A 20,956-nucleotide genomic window follows, 5' to 3' on the forward strand; every position below is an offset into this window, starting at 1 on the left:
AGCAGCAGAAATGGCTCCTGGTCTTTAGCCAAAGACTAGAGAGAAATCCTCCAACCGCTAAAATCTCCATCTTGTTTCCATCTGGTGAAGAAGGAAGTTTCTCTCAGTGTCTTCAGAGGTTTTCATGTCGTTTCCTTCAGTGGTTCTTAGTGCAGCGCCCCCACAGGCCAGGAGGGGAACAGGTTGTGTTTGGTTGGTTTGAGTCAGTATAGTGTGGAAGAGAACTAAGTAAGTAAACATGGAATGAAGCGTTTCCTGAGCAGTTTTTCTTCCAAAGATCCAGCTTAGTTTGACCAAAGTTCCTGTTTAGATCCCAGGAAAGTTTTACTTCTTGTCTGTTAGAAATAATTAAAGTAAATAAATAAACTCCACATGTTTACGTCTATGACAGTGTTATGGTCAAGACCACCTAACCCGAGACCAAGTCAAGACCAAGACTTTTAGGGTCCGAGACCAAGTCTAGACCAAGACCAGCGCCCCGCGATACAGGACACAATAAAATGGTGAAATATGATCAAAATTGCTTCTCAAATTGATCTCAAAGATGCATATTCCCATAAAAACACCTAGATATTAAATATTTAATAAATTTTACAAATTTATTAAATATAAATCTTCCATCTTTGTGCTACAATCCACGGTGGTCTCGTGCCATCTCTAAAAAGATAATGCCCTGAGTGTTTGCCCATGTTGCTCATGTAAGAAACCACCACTGTCTGCACCATTAAACATAGCAATTGAGGCAATGCCCTGACGGTAAATAACGCTCAACTATGAACACTGACCAAGGAGCAACAAGCAAGAAGTAACCAATCACAAGGCGCTCACTGTGACTGTTCTCACCCTCTCTCCTGCTACATGAAGCCAGGTAGTCTGACACCATGGCAGACATTACAGCTGCCACTTTGAACGAAAACAATCATAGAGCAATGTGCATTGTCACTTTGACCGGCGGAGGCACTGCATTCAGGAAGGAAGTGAGGCAACAAAATGTAGTTGAGGTGGGTTTATTTGGGAGCTCCAGGTCACCTTACACACAGTGAAGCAAAGAAGCTGACATTCATACCTGAGGCAAGTTCCAACACTTAACCAGGTGAAGGGGTGATCAAAAAAAAGACAAACAAGAAACAAACACTACTTACACAAACCTAGCAAACAATAAATGATCCAACAAATTTTACATGCATGCAAATTATTAAAACTAATCTAAGGTCAATCAAAAGTAAATATAACTAAATATAAATCCTCAGAGTATTACCCCTCTTAATGGAAGATGGTTTGCTCCAGGATAATTTGTCTCCCTCTCTGCTCCACCTTGCTGAGACACACCCAGAAAGGCAAGTACTCAATTAACTCCAATTGAACCAATCTAAATCAGAAACAAACTGACATCTTCCCCCACATTCTCTGAACAGGAAAGATGACCAGCCTCCCAAAAAGAATATTCACTAAATGTCACAATGTAACTGAAATAAAGAACTGATACAAAACACATTTAGACTGTAAATAAATAACATAATATCAATAATCAATATGGGATGGAACCCCTGGTCTCAATCACATGCATGCTCTGTGTGCTCTTTCGTTCTTGTGTTTTATTTATTTGTTAATTAAAAAAATATCAATGTACATAATTACATAAAATAATGAGAGCTACTGCAGTGTACGCAGAGAATTACAAGAACAAAGAACGGCTCTCAGTGACACTCCAGTCCTATTTTCTAAGTAAAGAGCCGTTCAGAAGAATCGGACTGTTTCTGAATGTCACATCAATATATTCCAGACTTTTGGACACATTGTTCTCCCACATATGCGACAAGTCAGTCAACACCTCTTATGCTTATGTGTCTCTATACAGCTAGCTTTGCTAGCATCACATCAACGGAGCTTACCTTCTTTGAGATTCTTTTCTAAATGATGAAAAAAGTTAGACGTTGTCCCCACCGTCTGTGAAAGTGAAGCGCTGCTGAGTTAGCTGTGGCCATCGGATTTCTTATCATTTATGCAGCGCTATTATTACTGACGATTAGACAGACATCTTCTGCCGCTCAGAGAAAACAACTGTGCATGTCTCAGAGCGCCGCGTGCAAGTGAAAGCTGGGGAGGGGAGAAACAGAAACACGTTATTGGTTGGATTTTAATCGGTGCGTTTTGCATCCAGTGAAAACAAAGATGTTAACAAATAAACTGGACTGTATGCTGCTATGCTGCACGTTTAGTGATATTTTCACAGTTGCAGTCTCGACTGGTTTTGAAATAAAATGCCGAGTCCTCAGCGTCCGAGTCTGAGACGAGACCGAAACCATCAAAAAATGGTCTCGAGACCAAGACCGATCTCGAGTACTACAACACTGGTGACTGTACTCCTCCCACAGAGCGGCTGTGGCTGTGTGGGTAGAGTAGTGTTGTGATCAGAAGGTTGTAGGTTCGATTCCAGCTTCCTCCTGCCACATGTCAATGGGCAAATCAAACTGTCTACCGATCTCCATATTGGTGTATGAATGTGTGAGTGTGAATGGGTGAATGTGGCTCTAGTGTAAAGCGCTTTGAGTGGTCAAAACGACTGGTAAAACAGTCATTTTGACTGTTTAGTCCATTACCATGTTGACAGAACCTGACATGCATGTTGGGTTGGGTTCTGTTAGGTTCTAACCGGCTGTTTGTTGTCTCTGCAGCCGGGTGGAGCTAAAGAGACTCTGTGAGATCTTCACCAGGATGTTTGCAGACCCCCACAGTAAGGTAGAGACCCTCAGATAGATGCATGGTCTTCAGCTGGAGATGTTTCTGGATCTAACTGTGTGTGTTCTGCTGCACGGCCCGCCTTGCTGTGGCTCTAACTCCAGAGAGTGAGTGTTTGCTCCTTCAGTTCGTGTCCTCCCTGTCGGTTTGAGAGCCAGTCTGACCAGAACCTGCCTTTGCTCCCAGGTGTTCAGCATGTTCCTGGAGACGCTGGTGGACTTTGTCACGGTGCACAAGGATGACCTGCAGGACTGGCTCTTTGTCCTGCTCACTCAGCTGCTGAAGAAGATGGGCGCCGACCTGCTGGGCTCAGTCCAGGCTAAGGTCCAGAAGGCTCTGGACGTCACCAGGTCAGAACCCAGACACGGCGTGGCCTGTGTGCTGCTCAAGCTTTTATCACTAAGGCGCTGATCCGATGACTTAGATCAGTGTTTCTCCACCCTGGTCCTCAGCCCCCCTGCTCTGCATGTTTTAGATGAGCCTTTATTCCAGAACAGCTGATTCAAATGATTGCATGACCATCAGGAGCTGCAGAAACCTGCTAATCACCCAGAGCTACAATCCAGGTGGCAGAAGGGAAACACCTAAAACATGCAGGACAGGGGGCCTGAGGACCAGGGTGGAGAAACACTGAGTTAGAGGGTCTGTGAACTGCTGAAATGTAGAGCTGCCTTTCCTAGATAGGCTGAACGTTCTGAGCTCCACTACTGTTTTCAGGTTCCAGAGGCCCAGTGGTACCACCACAACTAAATCCAAAAGCCTTACCAGGTCTCAGGATAAATCTCTGATGAGTTAAATACGTCCTGGTCATTCAGTAACGTCCTGCTATAGAGCTTTGGAGCTGACGTCACTGCATGTGACGTTTACGTCGCTCGGCGCCATCTTTGTTGGCCACAGACCAAAACAAACTAGTCAGAACACCGGTATTTTCATTGTGTTACCGACCGCAGGGAAGTTGTTTTCAAGTTGGATACTGGATATTCGCGCTCCGCGGAGTAAGGGACGTTCAACTCAAGGTTGATCCGATTTATGAACGCTAATTTCGGCCAGCTGTTCTTTACTGGTCCCTCCTCAAGCGCTCGGAGTTTCACATAGGGACCGTAAATTTCCGAACACTCCTGTAAATAAATGCCTTGTCTTGTGTCCAACTGATACAAAAATGTGGTCATTCATGTTATTACAAGAGGTACACTATCCTCTATTAAAATTTTAAGTCATATTCAATATTTTAAATAATTTAAATATGAAATGTTTTCTTCAGTAGCTTCCAAATCGTGTGCCATTAACTCAAAATCTGTGTGTAATTGTTCTACTAAACTGTATAGATGAAGCACCCTCACCTTTATTACATTAACACTTTTTATATTTTAGCTATTTCTGTAGTCAGTAATGAACGAACCATCAAAGCTGAACGAGGCAGCAACTGACCTGAGAGAGAATCATGGCCCCGAATGAACACCAGACAACCCCGACACCAATTACAGCGGCTGAGTGAAGTACCATCAGAAAGTCTCATTGAAGATGTGAATGCAGCATTGAGAACAATCCCTACCAACACCATAACAGAAACCAATGAGCTGATATACAACTCAGCATCAGTGATCCTTGAAATGCTCGGCTATAAGAGCAACCATGAGACCCAATATCCATCATGGAAAAGACGGTTAGAGGCTAAGATCAAGATAACAAGGAGGGAAGTGAGCCAGCTGTCAGAGCTCCTAAGGGGTGCAATGAAAAGATCAGTACCTAAGAAGTACAGCCAGATGCCCATACCTGAAGCACTCGAAACTGCCAAACAAAGGCTCCAAGCCTTGGCCAGCCGCCTAAAGAGATACACAAGAGAGAATGAAGCCAGGAGGATTAACCGGCTCTTCTCCACCCAACCAGCTAAAGTGTACTCTCAATGGCAGGGTACTAACAACAGAGCAGACCCACCAAGGCTGGAGACTGAACAATACTGGAAAGGCATATGGGAAAGGGAGGCGTCCCACAACAGCAATGCACAGTGGCTAACCTCTCTACGAGAGGACCACAGCAACCTCCCTGAACAAGACCCAGTAACCATCACTGTGGCAGATGTCCAAGAAAGAGTCTCGGGTATGAAAAACTGGACAGCACCAGGACCTGACATGATCCATGCCTACTGGCTAAAGAAACTCACTGCCCTCCATGAGCGACTGGCAGCTCAACTGAACCAGCTGCTACAGAATGGGACTCACCCTGAATGGCTAACTGAAGGGCGCACAATCCTGATCCAGAAGGATCCCTCAAAGGGTTCAGTCCCATCCAACTATCGGCCAATAACCTGTCTCTCTACAACATGGAAGCTCATGTCAGGCATCATAGCGGCTAAGATAAGCGGACACATGGATAAATACATGAGCACGGCACAGAAGGGCATCGGCATAAATAGTAGAGGAGCCAAACACCAACTCCTTGTAGACCACACAGTCGCCCGAGACTGCAAAACCCGACACACCAACCTGTGCACCGCTTGGATTGATTACAAGAAAGCCTATGACTCAATGCCACACACCTGGATCATTGAATGCTTAGAAATGTACAACATCAATAGGACTCTAAGAGCCTTCATTGCAAACTCGATGGGGCTGTGGAAAACCACCCTTGAAGCCAACTGCAAACCACTTGCACAAGTGTCCATCAAATGTGGCATATACCAAGGAGACGCTCTGTCCCCACTGCTGTTCTGCATAGGCCTGAACCCCCTCAGCCAAATCATCAACAAGACTGGCTACGGTGACCTGAACCTGTGCCAGACAGCTTGAAAATATCATTTTCTCTCTAACAAGCAGAGCATCATCTGCATATTTATGTTAGTGTAGTTTTCTCTGGTTCCAGAATAGACTTAAAATAACCTTTATTTTTCCCCGATGGGGAAACTCAAGATAAATTCTAGATAAAATGGACCAGAAGGAGCCCAAATCGTCAGCCCTGAGGTTTACCAATTACAAACCAGGTGATTGAGTGAGTTTGTCCTGGATCTGGATCTGGATCTGGATCTGGACCTGGACCTGGACCAGGATCTGGATCTGATTCTGTTGCCAGTTACCTGGTGTGAATTATTCTGCTCTGAATATTTTCTCTTCAAACATAATTTCTGATCAGTGAAAGCAGAGAAATCATCCAAGTTTCCTAGGAAACGAGCTCTGATGGTTGTAGATGATGTCCAGCGTTGACCCGTCCAGCTGGTTTCAGGGTTTCCTTCACTCTGACCCGGTCAGCTCCTGCTGAGTCAGAGGTCATCTGCCTGAATGCTGAACTCAGCTTCTGTCTGCTGCGTTTCAGGGAGTCGTTCCCCTTCGACCAGCAGTTCAACATCCTGATGCGCTTCATCGTGGACCAGACCCAGACCCCCAACCTCAAGGTGAGCCACAGTCGTCTCCCGCCGCCGCGTCTCCGTCGGACTGGGATTAAATGTCCCGTCGTCTGCAGGTCAAGGTCGCCATCCTGAAGTACATCGAGTCTCTGGGTCGCCAGATGGACCCGACCGACTTTGTGAACTCCAGCGAGACGCGGCTGGCGGTGTCCCGCATCATTACCTGGACCACCGAACCGAAAAGCTCTGACGTCAGGAAGGTGAGAGGCATTTCATCCGCGATACGAGAGCAAAGGTTTTCCACCTGAAGATTAAAACTGTTTTGTTTTTAGCTCATTTATCTGTTTATTCAATAAATTAGCAGTAAAAAGGTTTTGAATTTAAAGTTTGGCTGATTAAGATGTGATTTAATGAATTTCAAACCCTGAAATTAATTGGATCTGAAACTATGAAAGCCTTTTATCAGAATCCCTAGTTGACCCAGTAGCGACTGAGTTCTGGTTCTGGTCCATCACCTGGACGCCCCCCCATTAGAGAGACGGGGCCTCCACATCTGGGCGAGCGAGGAGCTTCTGGAGAGACGAGTCCCACTTCGGTCCGGGTCCTGGATCACGGTCGTCGTGGTGATGCCTGAGGGACGGCTGAGGGACGCCTGAGGGACGGCTGAGGGACGACTGAGGGACGACTGAGGGACGACTGAGGGACGACTGAGGGACGACTGAGGGACGGGTGAGGGACGGCTGAGGGACGACTGAGGGACGGCTGAGGGACGCCTGAGGGACGGCTGAGGGACGGCTGAGGGACGGCCTGAGGGACGCCTGAGGGACGGCTGAGGGACGACTGAGGGACGGCTGAGGGACGGCTGAGGGACAGCCTGAGGGACGCCTGAGGGACGGCTGAGGGACGGGTGAGGGACGGACTGAGGGACGGGTGAGGGACGGCTGAGGGACGGACTGAGGGACGGGTGAGGGACGGACTGAGGGACGGGTGAGGGACGGGTGAGGGACGGCCTGAGGGACGGGTGAGGGACGGCCTGAGGGACGGGTGAGGGACGGCTGAGGGACGACTGAGGGACGGACTGAGGGACGGGTGAGGGACGACTGAGGGACGGACTGAGGGACGGGTGAGGGACGGACTGAGGGACGGCTGAGGGACGGACTGAGGGACGGGTGAGGGACGGACTGAGGGACGGCTGAGGGACGGACTGAGGGACGGGTGAGGGACGGCCTGAGGGACGGGTGAGGGACGACTGAGGGACGACTGAGGGACGGGTGAGGGACGCCTGAGGGACGGACTGAGGGACGGGTGAGGGACGGCTGAGGGACGACTGAGGGACGCCTGAGGGACGGGTGAGGGACGCCTGAGGGACGGACTGAGGGACGGGTGAGGGACGGACTGAGGGACGACTGAGGGACGCCTGAGGGACGGACTGAGGGACGGGTGAGGGACGGCTGAGGGACGACTGAGGGACGGCTGAGGGACGACTGAGGGACGGGTGAGGGACGCCTGAGGGACGGGTGAGGGACGGCTGAGGGACGGGTGAGGGACGCCTGAGGGACGGCTGAGGGACGGGTGAGGGACGCCTGAGGGACGGCTGAGGGACGGGTGAGGGACGGGTGACGGACGGACTGAGGGACGGGTGAGGGACGCCTGAGGGACGGCTGAGGGACGGGTGAGGGACGACTGAGGGACGGGTGAGGGACGGCTGAGGGACGGACTGAGGGACGGGTGAGGGACGGCCTGAGGGACGACTGAGGGACGGCCTGAGGGACGACTGAGGGACGGCTGAGGGACGGCCTGAGGGACTGCTGAGGGACGGCTGAGGGACGGCCTGAGGGACGGACTGAGGGACGGCTGAGGGACGGACTGAGGGACAGCCTGAGGGACGGCTGAGGGACAGCCTGAGGGACGGACTGAGGGAGGGCCTGAGGGACGGCTGAGGGACGACTGAGGGACGGCTGAGGGACGGCTGAGGGACGACTGAGGGACGGCTGAGGGACGGACTGAGGGACGGCTGAGGGACAGCCTGAGGGACGGCTGAGGGACAGCCTGAGGGACGGACTGAGGGACGGCTGAGGGACGGCTGAGGGACAGCCTGAGGGACGGCTGAGGGACGGACTGAGGGACGGCTGAGGGACGGCTGAGGGACAGCCTGAGGGACGGCTGAGGGACGGACTGAGGGACGGCCTGAGGGACGGCTGAGGGACGGCTGAGGGACGGACTGAGGGACGACTGAGGGACGGACTGAGGGACGGCTGAGGGACGACTGAGGGACGGCTGAGGGACGGCTGAGGGACGGACTGAGGGACGACTGAGGGACGGACTGAGGGACGGCCTGAGGGACGGCCTGAGGGACGGCTGAGGGACGGCTGAGGGACGGCTGAGGGACGACTGAGGGACGGCCTGAGGGACGGCTGAGGGACGGCCTGAGGGACGGCTGAGGGACGGACTGAGGGACGGACTGAGGGACGGCTGAGGGACAGCCTGAGGGACGGCTGAGGGACGGCTGAGGGACGCCTGAGGGACGGACTGAGGGACGGCTGAGGGACGGCTGAGGGACGGCTGAGGGACAGCCTGAGGGACGGCTGAGGGACGGCTGAGGGACGACTGAGGGACGGCTGAGGGACGGCTGAGGGACGGCTGAGGGACGCCTGAGGGACGGCTGAGGGACGGCTGAGGGACGGCTGAGGGACGGCCGTCTCTCCTGAGTCTGGGATCCAACAGTCGATTTTAAACCTCTCAGCTGAGAGAGCGGGCCGGGTCAGGGGTTGGTTCTGGAGGGCAGACCAGATCCACCAGGTGGATCCAGATCAGGTTCTAGACCTCAGTACGCTGGTTGACCTGCGTTTGGGCAGAACCCGGCAGAACTGGAGAAGATTCCTGGAGACCCAGAGCCGAGTTGACACCAGAACTTCTCGAGGTTCTGTTGGCCCAGTTCTCCTGCTCTGATCCAAGGAATGTGCCAGGTTCTGGTTCTGACGGAGGTTCCTCTGCAGGTTTGGTTCTGCTGACCGGGGATCAGTAAGCGGTTCTGGTTCTGTGTGCAGGCGGCCCAGGTGGTTCTGATCGCGCTGTTTGAGCTGAACACGCCGGAGTTCACCATGCTGCTGGGCGCGCTGCCCAAGACCTTCCAGGACGGCGCCACCAAGCTGCTGCACAGCCACCTCAAGAACTCCAGCAACAGCAGCAGTGGCGTGGTGAGTCCCTCCAGAACCTCCAAACCCGGTCCAGGCCTAATCAAGCTCAGCTTCTGCTTCTGTTCTCCAGGGGTCTCCCAGCAACACGGTGGGCCGGACGGCGCCGCGCCACGCCCCCAGCAGGTCCAGCCCGCTCACTTCCCCCACCAACTGCTCCCACGGCGGCCTGTCTCCCAGGTAGGAAGCGACCGGACCGCGGCCGGTTCTGTCACCACCAAACCTGCCTGCTGGTCCTGGAGAACCTTGGCTGCGAGGCGTTCTGTTACCGACCCACCAGGGGTTCTGGTTCCATGATGGTCCATCCACAGGTGGCAGCGGCCATTGCTACCATAAACTCGCGTAGAAATCATCAACTTTAAGCTAAAAATCGTAATGGAGCGATGACACCTGCTGAGAGCGAAGATCCTGATGGAAGTGAAAAGTTTTCCATCAGAACCGCCGGAACCGTTCCGAATCCAAAAGGTCAGAACCTCAGGATGCTCCGATCAGGTTTTTTCCTGCCGATACCAATCACGTTGATCGGCTGTTAATGTTTCTCTTTAGGTATAAATGCTGCTATGAGATCTGGCAAAACGGAACCATGAAATCGCCTAATTTAGACAAAAACATAAAATACCTGCAGGCCCTTTGCATAAAGTATGCAGTCAAAAAGACAACAGAAAAACCTGTAATAAAATATTTAAGGCTCTCAAAGCCTAAATTATACATAAAGTCAAATACATCTCACTGCTGTATCAAATGTCAAGTAAAAAATGAAACATTCATTCAAAGTCAAAAGCAGGTTGCATTAAAACAATTAACCCTGTTACTAGATCAACCTGCCTGATAGCATAGCATGGCTAGCTGCTTTCTGACCGAGCGGTGTAATTATACAGAACATCTGGAGAGCAGCTACATCTTTTATTTTAATTTTTTTTCACAGATTATCTCTCATGCCAGGACAGCGAACGTTTTAATACATATGTAAGAACTTTTTCAAGTTACATCCTGCAGCTTTAAGCAGACGGTCGGTGTGAGAGTTCACCGTCAGGTGGAGCGCCGAGTGGCGGCGGTCCACCTGCGAGAGCAGAGCCAGCCAGCTTGATGAGTAAGATTATTTTCAGGTTATTAGCTGTCTAACCATCGTGCTCTTCCAGGTGAGTGTTGGTAGCTGTGCGCTGCTTTACCTGCTGTCTGATCGCTCTGGGTGTCTTTTTCCTGCAATGAACCTCGATAACTTACAACCCTCCATCAAGTGCTTGCTTTTTAAATGTCAGATTAGTTGTGTTGATGCATTTTGACGAGCTTCACCTCCGAGGTGTTTTTCTGTCGCCACACGCAAACGTTCCTATTCACTCTGGGCATCGCTTAGGATCTGCTGCTGCAGCAGCGCAGGAGAAACGCTGGCAGCTGCAGGGCGCAAAGTCTGAGATGCAGGTGATCGGCAACAAGAAAGTGATCGGCGATCACCAATCATACACCTTTTCACGGAAATCGGACAATTATGGTCGGTGGCCGATCGATCGGCATGCCACTAGTCAGAACCTCTGGATCCGTCAGCAGGAAGCAGATCTGTCCTCTAACCTGAACCTCTCAGCTCAGACTCTTTTTGTCTCTCCTCTCCTCCATCCTTCCTTCCTGCTGCTACAGTCGTTTGTGGGGTTGGGGGGTCGACGGGCTGCTCCCCGCTGCGCCCCCTGCTGCCCCCCTGCCTCAGTGCGTCCCCGCCGCCCCCGGCCTCAGGGCCCTGCGCCGAGCCTTTTCACCCAGGTAGACCGAGTCCAGTTGTTCTGTTTGTCACTGAGCGTCGCTGCAGAAGGCGTCGCTCAGCGACACGTCGGCACGCTTGGACCGGACCGGCAGCAGAAACACTGCGCACGCATGCGGACCGGTGGCCGTGTTTCTGCTCCAGCTGCGTCTTCTTACCACCGTTCCGCCTCTGTCCTCGGCAGCGTGACGGAGTACGACACGGAGAACATGAACGCCGAGGAGATCTACAGCTCGCTGCGCGGCGTCACGGAGGCCATCCAGAGCTTCAGCTACCGCAGCCAGGAGGACCTGAACGAGTCGCTGCGCCGCGACGGCAAGAGGGACGACGCTGTGAGTGTCCCACTGGTAGATTACTGGTGGATTACTGGAGGATTACTGGTGGATTTCTGGTGGATTACTGGAGTATTACTGGAGGATTACTGGAGTATTACTGGTGGATTACTGGAGGATTACTAGAGTATTACTAGAGGATTACTGGTTGATTACTGGTGGATTACTGGAGTATTACTGGTGGATTACTGGAGTATTACTAGAGGATTACTGGTGGATTACTGGAGTATTACTGGTGGATTACTAGAGGATTACTAGAGGATTACTGGTGGATTACTGGAGTGTTACTGGTGGATTACTGGAGTATTACTGGTGGATTACTGGAGTATTACTAGAGGATTACTGGTGGATTACTGGAGTATTACTAGAGTATTAGTAGAGGATTACTGGTGGATTACTGGAGGATTACTGGTGGATTACTGGAGTATTACTGGTGGATTACTGGAGTATTACTAGAGTATTACTAGAGGATTACTGGTGGATTACTGGAGTATTACTGGTGGATTACTGGAGTATTACTAGAGGATTACTGGTGGATTACTGGAGTATTACTGGTGGATTACTGGAGTATTACTGGTGGATTACTGGAGTATTACTGGTGGATTACTGGAGTATTACTGGTGGATTACTGGAGTATTACTAGAGGATTACTGGTGGATTACTGGAGTATTACTGGTGGATTACTAGAGGATTACTAGAGGATTACTGGTGGATTACTGGAGTGTTACTGGTGGATTACTGGAGTATTACTGGTGGATTACTGGAGTATTACTAGAGGATTACTGGTGGATTACTGGAGTATTACTAGAGTATTAGTAGAGGATTACTGGTGGATTACTGGAGGATTACTGGTGGATTACTGGAGTATTACTGGTGGATTACTGGAGTATTACTAGAGTATTACTAGAGGATTACTGGTGGATTACTGGAGTATTACTGGTGGATTACTGGAGTATTACTAGAGGATTACTGGTGGATTACTGGAGTATTACTGGTGGATTACTGGAGTATTACTGGTGGATTACTGGAGTATTACTGGTGGATTACTGGAGTATTACTGGTGGATTATTGGAGTATTACTGGTGGATTACTGGAGTATTACTGGTGGATTACTGGAGTATTACTAGAGTATTACTAGAGTATTACTAGAGTATTACTGGTGGATTACTAGAGTATTACTAGAGTATTACTAGAGTATTACTGGTGGATTACTGGAGTATTACTGGTGGATTACTGGAGTATTACTAGAGGATTACTGGTGGATTACTGGAGTATTACTGGTGGATTACTGGAGTATTACTGGTGGATTACTAGAGTATTACTAGAGTATTACTAGAGTATTACTGGTGGATTACTGGAGTATTACTGGTGGATTACTGGAGTATTTACTAGAGTATTACTAGAGTATTACTAGAATATTACTGGTGGATTACTGGAGTATTACTAGAGTATTACTAGAGTATTACTAGAGTATTACTGGTGGATTACTAGAGTATTACTAGAGTATTACTAGAGTATTACTGGTGGATTACTGGTGGTTTACTGGAGTATTACTGGTGGATTACTGGAGGATTACTGGAGTATTACTAGAGTATTACTAGAGGATTACTGGTGGATTACTAGAGTATTACTAGAGGATTACTAGAGTATTACTGGTGGATTACTGGAGTATTACTGGTGGATTACTGGAGTATTACTGGTGGATTACTGGAGTATTACTAGAGTATTACTGGTGGATTACTAGAGTATTACTAGAGGATTACTGGTGGATTACTGGTGGATTACTAGAGGATTACTGGTGGATTACTGGTGGATTACTGGCGCCTGATGCCAGTCACAAGATTCCACTTCCTTCTAATATTCAGTAATACTACAGGAAAACCAGATATAATAACTGCATTTATAAAGCTCCAGTTGCCAGATGTCGGCTTCTTGCAGATGCAAAATCCTGGTGTTTTATTTTGAAAATGTGATTAATTCTGAACTTCCTCCTGTCTTTCCCACCAGGTGGGAAGAGAAGTCGTGGCTCCGTCTCCAGGTCCTGATGGTCGTCTGGGTTTAGACGTGGTGGAAGGTGGCCGCACCGCCCTGGATAACAAGACGTCACTGCTCAACACGCCGTCGCCACGGTCCTTCTCTGGGCCCCGGAGCCGCGAGTTTGCCCCCTACGGCTATGGAGAAACCATCTGCGCCTACGATAAGAGCGCGCTGAAGGAGGCCGTGTTCGACGACGACGTGGAGCAGTTCCGTGACTGTGAGTCTGCAGACACTCTGCATGTCCCAGCAAGGGTCAAAGGTTACCTGCTGTTATCACCTGGCCTTGTCTCCAGGTTGAATCAGGAGTCACACAGGTTGTTAACATGCTAACAGATCCCAGAATCAGTTCTCTGTGACTCCTGGAGAGGGCGCTGTGCAGCAGGAAGACTCCCTCACTATGGAAGGGTTCAAATAAGAGCTGCACAATATTACAAAATATTGTGATTATGATTTTATTAGTAAATATCATGATGACTATAGTATTAGAAAATATTTCAATGATTATAATATAAGCAAATATTTCAATAATAATATTGGTAAACATTGTGATGACAATCGGCTCAGTATTGTGCAGCCCTGGTAGAAAGTGACAGCAGTCATTGGCTGTATAACTATCTGACCAGCAGGGGGCAGTCATGGGGCAGTGATGGTCGGCTGACCCTGTAAATCAGTGTCTCCCAACCCTGGTCCTCAAGGCTCACTGTTCTACATGTTTTAGAGGTTTTCCTGCTTTAATGTGCCTAATTCAACTGATTGCAGTTCAGCAAACGCCTGTTAATCAGTCATCGATTGAAATCAGCTGGTCTGAAGCAAGGAAATACCTAAAACATGCAGTGAGCCTAGAGGACCAGGGTTGGGAAACACTGCTTTAAAGGGATGCAGGATTAGCTGAACATGTTGGCCTAAATATGTCGAAATTTTCTTAGCTAACAAAATGCAGTTTGTGATACATCAAAACTCATAATTACTTCAAAAATGTTTATCTTTAGTTATATTTTTCACCCATGGAGGTCACCATTTTTTCACCGATGGGTTGATGACACGTTTTGGCCTGGTCTGTTCTGGAACCTACAGAGTAAACACAGCAAGCTTAACTTTACCTGAGTTTATCATAGACATAATAAAAGAACAGATGCATCTGCCTATTGTCGATGACGAGATTTAGAGCGGCCATCTTGGAGCGGTACTCCACTCCACTCAGCGTTATGTGTTTAGCAGCACAATGACGTATCAGCGCATTTAATCGATCATAACACACTTTGTTACTGTAAACCATATTCAATCATCTATCAAAGCTACATTTATAAACAATTGTATTTTTTAAATATGTTTTTAATACATAGTTCATCATATTTAAATATGCTTAGTGGCTATAACAATAGAATAGGAATGGAATATTCTGATATCGATGTATGAAGAGCATATTACAAAGCACACAGCCGTTCATCATTTTATAATATGTGTTATATTGTTTCATTTCTAATATTGGCCCTTGTGTCAGATAATCTAAGTCAGTGGTTCCCAAACTTTTTCTTCTGCGCCCCCCCCCCCTATGGATTACAAATGGCTGTCTGGTTGAAACGACGCGTGTGACGGGGGAGGGGGGCGGGATCGCCTTTTTTGGGGGCAAAATGAATGTACGTAGCTGAAAATAGAAACCAACACCAGTAGCCTACAAGGTACTTGCTAAGCTTAAGGTTCTGTATTGATATTAGCTAGTCATCTTTTAGCTAACATTACCTGCTAGTCATCTTTTAGCTAACATTACCTGCTAGTCATCTTTTAGCTAACATTACCTGCTAGTCATCTTTTAGCTAACATTACCTGCATCCAGCAGCTTTACTCAACTCAGTCGGTTAGTTTGGAGGGAAAAACTGTGAAAAGTTCTTTGCGTTTTGCTGGTTTGCTGCCGTGATTCTAACACACCTGTAGCTCCGCCCAGCAGCAGCAGGTCTCCTTCACAGGTGTAAACCCAGCGCGAGCGTCGTAGCGCTCATGTTGCGTTTAAAGGCGGCTCGGAAAAACAGGTTACAACATGTTAACAACGGATTAAACAGTTTTAACTGCTGATAAAAGTGACAGAGGACACAGATATGGGAAGTGTGGAAGCCTCTACTGTATCAAACTGACAGGAATAACAGAGAGTTGGCCATTCTAAGGTAAAAACCCAGCGCATACAGTGTTCATGTTTTCTTTTTTTTTTCATCCAGACGGCTTCCTGCGCCCCCCCTGCAATGACACGGCGCCCCCCCTAGGGGGCGCGCCCCACAGTTTGGGAACCTCTGATCTAAGTCAATGTTAGAGAATAATTAATTTTTTTAGATGTACAGAATCTCAGTTAGCCTTCATAGCGGGGCTGAACCCGTATTACACCAAGTACTGTAGCTAATATTAGCTGGTATCTCGCCGGTGGACATAAATACAGTAAAGTAATATTCTAATCACAATATATACACAATAATATGTCCATCTTACTTGTGAAATGTTGTCTGTGGAGCCCTCACATCAATAATCCATAGATCCGAACAACAATATCTCTCAGTGCTGAGGCATCTTCTGCTGTTTTGGTTGAGCAAAGTAGGAGGGTATACCGCTCCAAGATGGCCGCCGTATTTCCCGCACCGGAGCAGTCAATGCGGGGTCTACTCTTATATTATGTCTATGGAGTTTATCATATTGTGTTTGCCTGGTGTAATTTTAGATAATGCCACATTGTGTCGCTGTAGGCTGTAAGCAAAAAAGACAAACAAAAACAGGTGAGTTTTTGTTTGTTCCTGCCTTCTTTTTGTTCCCACATGAACAAAAAGAAGAGCACAGTGGGAGAGCCATAGCTGAACACAACTTACAAAGGGCCTATTTGGCCCTCAACATTTCTCTCCAGAAGACTTGGAGTCACTTGTACAAGCAAAACTGAGGAAGGCTCTAACAGCTGTCACCGGGCTGGACATGCAGGTACAGCTGTGTCCTCTGGTCGGATCACACAGTCCGACCAGAGGTGAGTCTCATTCATCATTTCATTTATGAAGCTGAAGGGAGCAGCAGCAGCTCCTATGGCCAACTGTCCTCTTCCTCCGTTTGGTCCTCTTCATCACCATCACTCCATGTAATTTCTACATTCTGATCGATTTCAACTCTCCGATTCAACTTGAAAAGGCTTAAAGACGTTACGCATCACTGTTTGGCTGGACGGAGCTACTTTGACCATCAGACGACATTTACCCAGAATGACATGGTGATATTTGTGTGACAATATTTTATTAAAATTAAGAGCTAAACAGCCTATAGTATTATTACTGTATTGTTTATAGATGTAAAATAAATATAAGTTTATTGTTACTAATCCTGGACCATGAAAAGAAAGTAGAACGAGAAGCTAACGCCTCAGATGCAGGGCGCCACTCAGAACTGGATCAGCTGCTAATGCTAGCGCAGCAGCCAGGTGGTAACCTGTGATCCAGGTGAGAGGTCACCTCAGACCTCAGTCTGTCGCCATGGCAACAGGAAGCAAAGATGCTGAAACCAAACATGTCTCCATCCAGCTGTTCAGCACGTTTATTTCTGTTGCTGCCATGACATTGTTCTCTCTGCACCCACCTCCCCATCTTCATCCTCCATCTTCATCCTCCCTGACCCCTGACCCCCACCCCCACCCCTGCAGGCCGGCGGAAGGATTCGGGTGAAAACAAGACGAGTCTCCCTAAAGGCTTTTGTCCTGGTAAACGCTCTTCCTCCTCCTCCTCTTCCTCTTGCTGTTTGTTTCCCGTTTATCTCCTCAGGATCCTGTGGCTCCGCCCACTTCCTGCCTGCTTGTTGTTTGTTCCTGGGTATAACCCAGAGGGTTCTAGCCTCTGGGTCGGGTCGGTCCTGTCGGGTCGGTTTTGTTGGATCGGTCCTGTCAGGTCGGGTCGGTTCTGTTGGATCGGTCCTGTTGGGTCGGGTCGGTTCTGTTGGATCGGTCCTGTCAGGTCGGGTCGGTTCTGCTGGATCGGTCCTGTCAGGTTGGGTCGGTTTTGTTGGGTCGGTTCTGTTGGATCGGTCCTGTCGGGTCGGTTCTTCTGGGTTGGTTCTTCTGGGTCGGTCCTGTCGGGTCGGTTCTGTTGGATCGGTCCTGTCAGGTCGGTTCTTCTGGGTCGGTCCTGTCAGGTTGGGTCGGTTCTGTTGGATCGGTTCTGTCAGGTCGGGTCGGTTCTGCTGGGTTGGTTCTGCTGGGTCGGTTCTACTGGGTCGGTTTTGTCAGGTCGGGTTGGTTCTACTGGGTCGGTTCTGTCAGGTCGGGTTGGTTCTACTGGGTCGGTTCTGTCAGGTCGGGTTGGTTCTGTTGGATCGGATTGTTCTGCTCTGACTCTGGGACGTTTCCCGGTTCTAGAATCGTCCTAGCGAACATGCTAACCCCTCTCTGGTTCCCCTCTCAGTCGGACCGGACCATTCGGACCTGGTGGCCGACCTGCTGAAAGAGCTGTCCAATCACAACGAGCGCAGCGAGGAGCGGCGCGCGGCGCTGCTGGAGCTGCTGAAGGTCACGCGGGAGGACAGCGCCCCCGTGTGGGACGAACACTTCAAAACCGTCCTGCTGCTGCTGCTGGAGACGCTCTGCGACAAGGAAGTAGGTTCTGGTTCTGGGGCCTGCTGATGGTCTCTCTCCAGAGGGACCGGGCCAGGACTCTGGGGCGGTACTGACCCGGTTCTCGTCTCCCGGCAGCACACCATCCGGGCCCTGGCCCTGCGGGTTCTGAAGGAGATCCTGAGGAACCAGCCGGCCCGATTCAGGAACTACGCTGAGCTGACCATCATGAAGACCCTGGAGGCCCACAAGGACTCCCATAAAGAGGTGATCTGGTTCTGGTTCTGCTGCTCTGGGTTTTAATACCTGGATCTGAATTAAATTAAATGAGGTCAGCAGGAGAAACAAGACAAACAACCAGGAACACTCAGACCTGCAGGAAGACCCGGGCCGGGAATCGAACCCACGGCCTCCTGGCTGCAAGGCAGCAGTGCTACCCACTGCCCCACTGTGCAGCCTGGTATTATCATCATTATTATTATAATAATAGTAATAATAGTGATGATGATAATTATTATAATAATAACCTGCAGCTTCACAGTGAGGCAATAAATTACTTTCTCAGCTCCTCTCTTTAAAGCTGCTGAGTGTTTTGGATCATTATCCTACTGGATGACCTCTGACCCCTGATCACATGTTCTCCAGCAGCAGCTCTGGTCCTTCCACAGGTCTGAGCGGGAACAGCTGCGACCTTTGACCTCTGCAGGATGGGATGTGCTCTGGCCTCCAGTAGTTTTCCTCCGGCAGACCGAGGATCGATAAACACCACGTGTCGATCCTGGAATGTTACTGGGTCCAGATCGGTTCTGTTCTGGTTTCCACTGACGGGTCTGCAGCCTCCAGAACCTCCAGAACCTCACATGGGTTCCTGAGTTCAGCTCTGTTTCTATGTCTAAACTGTTTGACATGAAAAATTCTGTTGCTTTTTCTGCATTTTTTTATATTTTTGGTTTTTTATCTTTCTCTTTTTCTCTCCATTTCTCTGAATTTGCATCTTTTATCGCCGTCTTTCGTTCCTTTTCCAGATTTTGTTGTTGATTAAAAGCAGAGGCTGTTTATCACAGTGATTTGGACCTCCTGGACCTGAAGAGGTTCTGGTTCTCCTGGACCTGAAGAGGTTCTGGTTCTCCTGGACCTGAAGAGGTTCTGGTTCTCCTGGACCTGAAGAGGTTCTGGTTCTCCTGGACCTGAAGAGGTTCTGGTCCTCCTGGACCTGAAGAGGTTCTGGTCCTCCTGAACCTGAAGAGGTTCTGGTCCTCCTGGACCTGAAGAGGTTCTGGTTCTCCTGGACCTGAAGAGGTTCTGGTTCTCCTGGACCTGAAGAGGTTCTGGTCCTCCTGGACCTGAAGAGGTTCTGGTTCTCCTGGACCTGAAGAGGTTCTGGTCCTCCTGGACCTGAAGAGGTTCTGGTTCTCCTGGACCTGAAGAGGTTCTGGTCCTCCTGGACCTGAAGAGGTTCTGGTTCTCCTGGACCTGAAGAGGTTCTGGTCCTCCTGGACCTGAAGAGGTTCTGGTCCTCCTGGACCTGAAGAGGTTCTGGTTCTCCTGGAGCCTGTCGATAGTTTTGGGTTTTAGTTTGGAGTTCTGCTCTTCTTCTTATTTGTCTCCCTGTTTTTGGCCTTAAATCGGTTCAAAGTTGAGGCAGCAGAATGACTGACATGGCTAAGAGTGTTTCGGTGTGAGAGGTCAGAGGTCGGCTGCGAGGCCCGTCTCTAGCCAGACCGTTGTCGCCCCAGGTGGTGCGTGCGGCCGAGGAGGCGGCGTCCACGCTGGCCGGCTCCATCCACCCGGAGCAGTGCATCAAGGTGCTGTGCCCCATCGTCCAGACCGCCGACTACCCCATCAACCTGGCCGCCATCAAGATGCAGACCAAGGTCATTGAACGCATCGCCAAGGACTCGCTGCTGCAGCTGCTGCCCGACATCATCCCCGGCCTGCTGCAGGTGGGTTCTGGTTCCGGTTCCGACCCGTTTCCAGCCCTCGGCGGGTTCTTCCATGACGCCCGCACAGCGGCTTATTTGGACAATGGTCATATTTGGACAGTGGGAATTATTTGCCTTATTTGTCCCTGGAAATGTTTGTGTGCACTCTGCTCCGGGTGCGACTCCTCCCACGTTCCTGCTGACCCGCCGTGTGTGTGTGTGTGTGTGTGTGTGTGTGTGTGTGTGTGTGTGTGTGTGTGTGTGTGTGTGGGCGTGCCTGATGCTGCGTGTCTCTGCTGCAGGGCTATGACAACACAGAGAGCAGCGTTCGCAAGGCCAGCGTGTTCTGCCTGGTGGCCATCTACGCCGTGATTGGAGAGGAGCTGAAGCCCCACCTGGCACAGCTGACAGGCAGCAAGGTAGCTCACACACACACACGCACACACACACACGTTTGTTTTGCTATCTTTGTGGGGACTTTCCATTGACTTCCATTCATTTCTACAGCCTAAACCTGACCTTTACCCTTTTCCTAACCCTAACCAACCAAAACTCAATTCATACCTTAGCCCTAACTCTGACCCCTGACCCAAAAACAGGGTTTCCCCTCGTGGGGACCAGGCTCAGGTCCCCACGAGGAGCGATTGGTCCCCACAACGTAGCATATGTCAGGAAAATCGTCCCCACAAGGTATTACAAACAAACGCACACACACACAGACACACACACAGCAACGGCTCTCCCCGTGCTGCTAGCAGACGCTGAGCCTTATCTTCTTCCCATGTTGTTGCTCTTCAGCCGGTTCCAACCGGCTGGCCGATAATAAAGTTGTGGCTCCAATTTGTCCAGGTGTCCTTGAGTTGTGAAGGTCAGGCCCACCTGACTGTTCCCCCCGACCACACACACACACACACACACACACACACACACACACACTGTACCCGTCTCAGGTCCAACATCAGGTTCTGCTGGTCTTTCTGGTCCAAGGAAGCACAGTGGTGGAGGGGTGATGATGTGGGCCCACTGCAATATTCTAGAGTCCAGTGTGAATCCATCTCCAGCAGATCTACAACAGAACGGCCTA

At 49.7% G+C, this 20,956-nt stretch overlaps 1 protein-coding gene and 1 long non-coding RNA gene across 2 annotated transcripts in view; one reads left to right on the forward strand and one right to left on the reverse strand.

Moving 5' to 3' along the window:
- Nucleotides 1-20,956, forward strand: part of clasp1a (cytoplasmic linker associated protein 1a) — a 63,987-nt gene that overhangs the window by 41,323 nt on the left and 1,708 nt on the right. The window contains exons 25-39 of the mRNA XM_088003673.1: nucleotides 2,676-2,739; nucleotides 2,844-2,846; nucleotides 2,926-3,089; nucleotides 6,046-6,124; nucleotides 6,193-6,336; nucleotides 9,124-9,273; nucleotides 9,344-9,450; nucleotides 10,903-11,022; nucleotides 11,205-11,352; nucleotides 13,360-13,606; nucleotides 17,048-17,104; nucleotides 17,802-17,992; nucleotides 18,089-18,217; nucleotides 19,687-19,893; nucleotides 20,175-20,291. Of these exons, the coding sequence (XP_087859799.1) occupies nucleotides 2,676-2,739; nucleotides 2,844-2,846; nucleotides 2,926-3,089; nucleotides 6,046-6,124; nucleotides 6,193-6,336; nucleotides 9,124-9,273; nucleotides 9,344-9,450; nucleotides 10,903-11,022; nucleotides 11,205-11,352; nucleotides 13,360-13,606; nucleotides 17,048-17,104; nucleotides 17,802-17,992; nucleotides 18,089-18,217; nucleotides 19,687-19,893; nucleotides 20,175-20,291 (1,927 nt within the window). The remainder of the gene's footprint in view (nucleotides 1-2,675; nucleotides 2,740-2,843; nucleotides 2,847-2,925; nucleotides 3,090-6,045; nucleotides 6,125-6,192; nucleotides 6,337-9,123; nucleotides 9,274-9,343; nucleotides 9,451-10,902; nucleotides 11,023-11,204; nucleotides 11,353-13,359; nucleotides 13,607-17,047; nucleotides 17,105-17,801; nucleotides 17,993-18,088; nucleotides 18,218-19,686; nucleotides 19,894-20,174; nucleotides 20,292-20,956) is intronic.
- Nucleotides 18,928-19,750, reverse strand: LOC148160995 (uncharacterized). Its single transcript, XR_015762327.1, has 2 exons — nucleotides 19,476-19,750; nucleotides 18,928-19,033 (listed from the first exon to the last, which is right to left on the reverse strand). It is a non-coding gene; the product is annotated as an uncharacterized LOC148160995 (long non-coding RNA).

This window comes from Poecilia mexicana, unplaced genomic scaffold (genome assembly GCF_051168715.1).
Source record: "Poecilia mexicana isolate PSO_F unplaced genomic scaffold, ASM5116871v1 scaffold_2, whole genome shotgun sequence".
In the NCBI taxonomy this organism is placed as follows: Eukaryota; Metazoa; Chordata; class Actinopteri; order Cyprinodontiformes; family Poeciliidae; genus Poecilia; species Poecilia mexicana.